Here is a 7,966-nt window from a genome sequence, read left to right as displayed (position 1 = left end):
CGCGTTCCAGTTTCTATAATTACTGTAACCTCTGTTATTGCTCTTTCAGTCCCTTTGCTGATCAGAACACGACATTGTAGTCTCACATTACTTGTGACAGAGATCTTGAGTTAAAAATTTGCTGACCTCAGCAAGTGGTTCACGGGGAACAAGTCAGTCACTCCACCTAGTCTTTGAGCACTGTAGTGTAAAATCAGTGTGCACTAATCTGTACTATCTGTAATCTGTACTAAATATTGCAGGTGCTCATGTGTCCGGAGCATGAAATGGAGAAGGTGAACATGTACTGTGAGGTCTGCAGACGACCTGTGTGTCACCTATGCAAGCTGGGAGGATCCCACGCCAACCATAAAGTAACCTCCATGAGCAATGCCTATAAGATTCTCAAGGTACATCAACTGGTAGTTGGGCCAAAGGTGCTGATTTATGTCGGTTGCATGCACTTTACACTTTGTTTTTGTTATCTGTGATGACTGAGTAACAAAACTGAGCTTGAATACAATGCCGCTGTTGACATGGGCTTAAAAACAAAGCCTTGGAGCTTGGGATTACAAGGCTTTGTCCTCATGATGAAACAATCTCTTGTATAAAATAAAGATAAGGATTTCTACGAGAGATTCTTACCAATTCAGCTTAGTGTCATTAGACTTAGATTGCATTTTAATAACCTGAATTTGAGTAATACTTCCTGTTGTGTGGGAACAATGTTAGCTCATAGCTAAATGAATTGACAAAAAAGCTTTTTTCTTTCACTGACTGGACCCTGAATCTCTGCTCCTGCTGTAATATTAATGCCTCACCTACAGTATACCTGTGCTCACGTGCACTGAGCTGTAGCTATCATTCACTTAGTTTAAAACTGAAACCCGGGCTATCTGCCCAGTCTCAAACTAATTTACCTCCCATATGTTCCATCATACTGTTGCCACTCATTAAAATTCACTTCAGTTTGTGTTTGCTTGGGCTGCTGTGGGGAAAATGTCAACGGATTATAATTTTTTTTTTTTTTGGTTGCTATAAGAACAGCAGGAACTGCAAACGCTTTAACTGAAATTTGTAAAAGTGATTTAATGTCTTTGGCCTGAACACTTGGCTCAGTGGGCTTGATGTGGCTCAAGTTGAGGCAGAATCTGTGTGACCTCTGTGTGCCATCTCTTACACTGTTTAATATTTAACGAGACCTTTGTTCCCCATGATGTCGTGTGCTTTTATCTTCAAATTGTTGAAAGTTGTATCGGATGCCACAGAAACCTTTTGTTAGTCAGGAGGTAGTTTCGCTTTCTTTGTACAGTAATGCACTGTCATGTTACTGTAATGAGTCACGTGTGATGTCCTACATCTGCTGTAAAGGCCACTTGCACTGAATTTGTCCTGTAGGACATGCTGCACATCAAATCCACAACTTTTTGATTTTTCAGAAAATACTTCAGGTTGTAACCTGCAGTTGGAAATATTGTGAGCATATCAAAAGAAGTGGATATATCTGTGCTGTTGCTTAAAATGGCACACTTTGCATGAAAATTTATGCATCAAGGCCAGATGTCCCTCCAGTCCTAGCTGTGCAAATTAAATGTTTGTCAGCCATGTATGTGTGCTTCAGACTTGAACTCACTGTAAATATTGCTAATCTCTCTCCAGGAGAAGCTGGCCAAGAGTATCCATTACCTCATCAGTAAAGAGGACCAAGTCAGAACTCAGATTACTGAGATTGAGCAGCTCATCAATCAAACTGAGGTAAGAGAGCTGACTCATGCTGCTGCAGATCCACAGCAACCTTTTTTTTTTTTTCTTCTTCATGCCAGACCATGTGCTGCAGAGTTTTATTTTATCATTTCATCATCATTCTCTCCCAGTGGATGACATTGTGCTTTAGTGTTCAGGTTAATTGCATTTAACTTATTAATCACCAGTCAAAAGAACTCCATCTTGAAGCCATTTTATTATATATTGTTTGGTTTTAAATTGGGCGGCACAGTGGTTGGCACTGCCTCGTAGGAAGAAGATTCTGGGTTCAAAACCTGGGGCATTTCTGTGTAGAGTTCTTGTTCTTCCTGTGCCTATGTGGGTTTTCTCCGGATACTCTGCTTCCTCCCACAGTCTAAACACATGTAGGCTAGGTTAATTGGTGTTTCTAAATTGTCCCATAGGATTGCATCAAGAAGGGCACCTGGAATTTAAAAAAAAAACAAAAAACACACACCACTGTACCAAACGTGCTCCAATGTGGCAGCCCCTTACAAGAAGATGAATAACACTGGCCTTTTTTAAATTCTTTTTTTTTCCCCCCCTCATTTAATTGCTTTCTAATTTTAGACCCCTCCTCAAAGAGGATTCTTATGAGCTGTATTGACAAAGTCTTTCCTATGTTAAAAAGGTAAATTGCACCATTTGGGAATACAGTTGTTAGTTCTGGAGAGCTGAATAAATGTACAGTATGTGTTGGATCCTGCACAGTGGTCTTTTCTTACAGAAGACAAATATTTATAAAGCTTTCTCAGAACCAGTCTGTTGATGGAACTGTGACACATTCTGTGTACAAAAAAGGAAGGTCACTAAACAAACATGCGAACAAGGATATACTGGATTTGTCGGTTGGTTTGATGCAGGGCCTAAATGAATGTGAATGCAATAAAACTTTTATGAGTTGCAGTAAGTGAAAGTGTACCTAACTGCTGTTTCCTCAATAGTCCCGTGAGGGGAAGAAACAAAGGTGAAATCATGTATATGTGAAGAGAACATTCTTTGCTCTTGTATAAACAAAAAGTTCTTTGCTCCTTCATAAAGGAAAATGGCCAACTAGCAGAGCGTCGAGCCAACGAGCACTTTGAGCGTCTGTTTGAGACGTTGCAGGAGAGGAAATCGGAGATGTTGAGGTCCATCGAACAGTCTCGTGGCCGCCGCCTGGAGCAACTCAAGGCCCAGGTATGAAATACTAGGACTAAATCTAATTTCTGTTTACTGTCCTCTGCGTCTATGCATGCTTCTTTACTCATCATTCTTGCTGTAAGTGACAGTTGACACGTGCTTTCCATAAACCATGAACACTTTTAGGTGGAAGAGTACCAAGGCATGCTGGAGAACAGTGGTCTAGTGGGCTACGCTCAAGAGGTGCTGAAAGAGACGGACCAGTCCTGCTTTGTACAGACTGCAAAGCAGCTGCATGTTAGGTACAGCTGAGCATAATTACGCTATCACAACATTTGGACTTTATGTTTAATGTAATGGTATTTTGAGGATGTTTAAACTTAAGATTTTGAGAGCCATATTTAATAACATGGATACACTACAAAATGCTATCTGTAAAATGGCTTCCAGAGGCCAGTATGTAGAGATTACTGGACCCATGAATAGTCACACCCGTGCAATTGTATGCACCTCAATGCAACACTAAATTATAGTTTGACCCTCTCATGTATGTAGCTGGGGAGGGCAAAAATATAGAAACACCTCTGAATATAATGTAGTCCAGTACAGCACCACCTTTAACTATGACCTCAATAATAAACATGTAATTGAATTTATACACTTATGATTTTGTTGTTACATCTGTCTTGTATGTCTTCAGGATCCAGAAAGCCACAGAGTCGCTGAGAACCTTCCACCCTGCAGCTGGCCCCTGCTTTGATGAGTTTGTGCTGGACACATCCCGAGAAGAAACTTTGCTCAAAGAGCTGTGCTTTGGTGGAGGTACAGTTTTATTTTAGTGCGAGATGGAAAATTGACAAGCTCTGTTTATTTTCCAAAAGAAATTTTCAGCACTTGAATGTGGATTTGAGAGCGTTTGCACAAAGGTCCACACAGATTCATACCTGGAAGCTGTCCAGTACAACCAGTCTGAGCAGCTCCACTGGAAGCGCCAGGGTTAAGGCCCATGTGCATGGGCACCACAGTGGTATTGAGGATTGTTCACGTTGTCCAATGCAGATTTAATCCTGACCTATGATCACTGCTTATGTTTTTTGGAGAGTTCAGCATGCAGCAGTTGAATGGAAGTCACATTAATGTAACAATGCATCATGGAACAATATATTGTGACTCAAAGGTGATGATATGCATTGTGAAACTGAGAAATGGCTCATTTTAAGTCCCATTGAATTTATGTTGACACAAGAGGGGAGTAATAGACCAGATCTATTTTCTTAACAGACTTGTTGATGTGGTTCACTAGAGTTGGTGACATTCTAATATACAGAATAAGGGAACTGTCTGAATAAGAAAAATGTTTGAAAACTGTTTTTGTGAATTTACATACCAAAGACACTATCGTGAGTATCAAACTATAAACCCTGTATGGAATTGGATCATGTATTGCTACACCCTGGTAATTATACATGAAAGCTCATGAAGAAGACTTCAGCGTTTGAGGATTAGTTAAGTAACTCTGGAGGCTCAAAGATCCTCAGTGGTGACGCAGGTCAGCGAGGGTAAATCCATCTATAGGGAAAACTGCTTTAGAGACTGGAGGGATTGAGAATGTCAAAAGCGAAAGAAAGAGAATGGGGGACTAGAGGAAGAGAATGGTGTTTATAAAGAGACGGTGACCTACATGGTTGCAATGGGTTTCTGGAGGAAAAAAATGTACTCAGAATTAGGCAGGTTGCTGCTTTACAGGGAATTCTTCGAACCGCCAACAGAGGATAAAGATGAATGTGATGAGAAAGAACAACAGAACAGGGAAGTAGTGGGGTGCTTGCAAAGTGCAGTTCCTGGCAGTGAATCTGTGTGAAACCTATTAACAGGCTCCATTATGCAAGACAATCTTGTCCATTGTCTTGAGTGGACAGTCCTGATCCTGACGAATCTAATCTTTGTCACCCTTAAAACTGAAGTACAGTGTTGGACATGATTTAAGATGGAAGGATTTAACTGGAATTTCCTAATGTTCATAGTTTGTTTATGGTTAAGATCTTGTAGTTTGCTAATCACCATTAAGGTGTTTTTCACTATTAACCTCTGTCATGTGCAGCATGTTTAAAACTTCACAACGGTGCCAAATTGAGGACTAGAATGTTTTAGGTCCTCTTTATACCACATACCTGCCAAAAATGCTATTTTTAGATCCATTCACAGGCAGCTAAAAGAAGCTAACCTCGTTTAATTACCAAGTCATTTGGAGCATGACCTGTGTTATCTCTTGGTTTTCTTGTCTTCATGCACATTCTTGCTCCTCTCCAGTTCCAGACCCTCCCCTGATTGACCTGTCCCAGAGCAGAGTCTATAATGAGGCCTCAATCTGCTGGAGGCTGTCTGATGATCACCTACCTACAGATCACTACGTGCTTGAGTACAGAAGGTGGGAGCAAACAGAGAAAGAAATAACCGCACAAAGATGATCGAGCTATATAGCAATTACTTAACTATGATCTTTCCCCCAGACTTGGAGGCCCAGGCCAGTCTCCATCCCAGGAGGATGGTGAGGACAGCAGAGTCTGGAGGGCTACAGACAGGGTATATGGTCCCAGCACTGTAGTGTTTGACCTGGACGCTGACAGCCTGTACACCTTCAGGGTCAGAAGCTGCAGAAACTCCATGTTCAGCCCCTATAGTCCTGAGGTCACCTTCCACACACCACCTGCACCTGGTAAGCCTGAGAGGTGTGAGGTTTCCCAGATGGCTTACCGTTTTGCCCTATTAATGGTGGTTCTTTGTTTTTACTTGGCCATAAATAGAAAAGGAAGTGTGGGGGGGGAAAAAAATGTGTTGAGCCAGCGTGAAGATGTTTAGTCCTTGAAGATGGAATGTTAATGATTTCTTTTTAAAGGCTGTCAAACATGAGGACTGCACAGAGAGATGTGTATAATTTTTTTTTTTGGAAAGACTTCATTAAATACAAGCCATTATTGTTGCTGATGCCAAGTGTATTAATTAATGCACAAAATGGTAATTATGTGCGGGCTTAAGCTCTTGGCTATCAAAGAACCAGCCCCTGTTGTTGGGCCTCTTTTGGCCAAGGGAACAGCTAAGCTCCTCTATCCCCTTTACTTCTGTTTGCGTGTTGAGCATTGGCCTTGCTTTTTAGAGAGGTTGTACAGGTAGATGGTTTTTAAATGTAGAATTCTGTTGTACCATACATGCTGGAGGTAATGGAAGCACAGTGAGGCTTTTTTTGAGTTTAACACCATGATAATGGCTTTTGTTTCTCAGATGGCTGATACCAATATAGTGTGTGGGAGTGAATGGTGGTGAACAGCTTGGAAGAAAGACTCGCAGTGGCATCTGTTGCTGGCACTTTAAGCTTGCCTGACAGACACAAGGTAGAATTCATTAAAAATGAATTTCCTGAACTTGAATTCCAATTGCATTGCATTATGAGGCTGTGTCACTTTAACCCTCTTCAGACATGGGATATGCGACATGGCTGGCTTCAGTCAGTTACTTGAAGCCAAAGCTTTGTCGTTCAGACAGAGGTCACTTTTACACAAGTGTTCCTCATGGCTTCATTCAGATTTACCTGTGACAGAGACCCTACATGTGCGATATTTGCCACAACCATGAGACCTTGAAATCTTGCGTGTGTGCTTATCTGTTACTGCTGTGCCGTGTTGAAAGTGATATGTAAAAGTGACTACCAGTTTGTTACATACATGATGCATCACTCTGATCTGATGTGGCTGTACTTTGTCCTGTGTAAGCTGTCATTTGCATTGTGATTAGAGCATCCACTTTTCTGTGACCCGTTTTTTGCATCAGTGATGAGGTGGAATCTCATCCTGAACTCTCTCTTGAGCCCATGGCTACTGAAGACTTTAAAGTTTGTGTCATTGGGGCAGATTTCTGTTGCAGGTGCTGCCAAGTCTAAGAAAGCAATTGTATGAATATCTGAACAAAAGCATATTTCATTATTGGAGGCTATAAGCTTGAATGTATGGCATTAATTAAATCTTCTGCTACATGACTGTGCATTAAACTACAGTACTGTCTGTTCATCCTTTAGGCTGGCTTATATTGGTGTGCCCTTGTTAAGACTTCCCTAAAGACATGCACATTCCCTGATCTCAGATTGCATGGCATAGTTGAATGAACGTGTGTGTGTGTGCGCGCGCTTTGGTTTATGGTCCAAAGCCCAGATTTTTTTTTTTATTTAATAAATGCATGTAGAATAGGAATATTAGTATAGAACATCAGGCTGCTGGTCCTTATTGTATGGAGATATGAAGTTGGGTCTTTGTATAGCTTAAAGATTATGGTTTGGCGCCCCCATGTGTCACCCTTTGGCCACTTACGTGTGTGTGTGTGTGTGTGTGTGTGTGTGTGTCTGCACTCAACAAATCTCTTCTGAACTTGATAGATCCTCGTCTGCTCCGCCTCCTTGACTTGCACACCTTCCCTGTGCTTGTTCCAGTTTCTCATCCTCGTCTGCTCCTTATCTCTTCACACAGCTTTCAGTTTTCTGTTCAGCGACAAGTGTGGCTGCAGCACGGAGCGACTCATTCTGAACGATCGACGTGACACTGTGGAGAGCATAGCTGGCATGGCCTTCCTCCTCGCAGCAGAACGTGTGCAGACAGGCAGCTACATCACCCTAGACTACATAATAGGGGACACGGGCATCTCTCAGGGAAGGTATGGCAAAAACCGACCACACTGGGACTTAGTACAAAGAAATTTCTAGCTACATAACAAATTACTGTTGTGAGCCTCAGTGTGACATTTTCTCTCAAGAGCAAGTACATCGTTTAGAGACAAATTGAGGCAGAAATTACCTAGTATGGAAGCCTACTGGCGTCTTGTTAAACATGCAGTGTGTCTGAATATAAAATTATCCAATCAAATTTTATTTGTATAGCACCAAATCACAACAAAAGTCATCTCAGGACACTTTACAAAGTAAGGTCTAGACCTTACTGTTATCAATATTATTACATAGGGAAAACCCAACAAACCCCCCTTGAGCAAGCACTTGGCGACAGTGGGGAGGAAAAACTCCCTTTAACGGAAGAAACCTCCGACAGACCCCGGCTCTTGG

General features: G+C 41.6%; 1 protein-coding gene across 4 annotated transcripts in view; it reads left to right on the top strand.

Moving 5' to 3' along the window:
* Positions 1 to 7,966, top strand: part of trim36 (tripartite motif containing 36) — a 24,011-nt gene that overhangs the window by 12,033 nt on the left and 4,012 nt on the right. For all 4 annotated transcript variants that reach the window (XM_020602471.1, XM_020602472.1, XM_020602473.1 and 1 more), the window contains 8 exons: positions 243 to 389; positions 1,639 to 1,734; positions 2,785 to 2,922; positions 3,052 to 3,167; positions 3,566 to 3,687; positions 5,176 to 5,293; positions 5,376 to 5,581; positions 7,380 to 7,563. In XM_020602471.1, the coding sequence (XP_020458127.1) occupies positions 243 to 389; positions 1,639 to 1,734; positions 2,785 to 2,922; positions 3,052 to 3,167; positions 3,566 to 3,687; positions 5,176 to 5,293; positions 5,376 to 5,581; positions 7,380 to 7,563 (1,127 nt within the window). The remainder of the gene's footprint in view (positions 1 to 242; positions 390 to 1,638; positions 1,735 to 2,784; positions 2,923 to 3,051; positions 3,168 to 3,565; positions 3,688 to 5,175; positions 5,294 to 5,375; positions 5,582 to 7,379; positions 7,564 to 7,966) is intronic.

Source organism: Monopterus albus, unplaced genomic scaffold (assembly GCF_001952655.1).
Source record: "Monopterus albus unplaced genomic scaffold, M_albus_1.0 scaffold56.1, whole genome shotgun sequence".
Lineage (NCBI taxonomy): Eukaryota > Metazoa > Chordata > Actinopteri > Synbranchiformes > Synbranchidae > Monopterus > Monopterus albus.
This window is presented reverse-complemented; position numbering and strand designations above follow the sequence as displayed.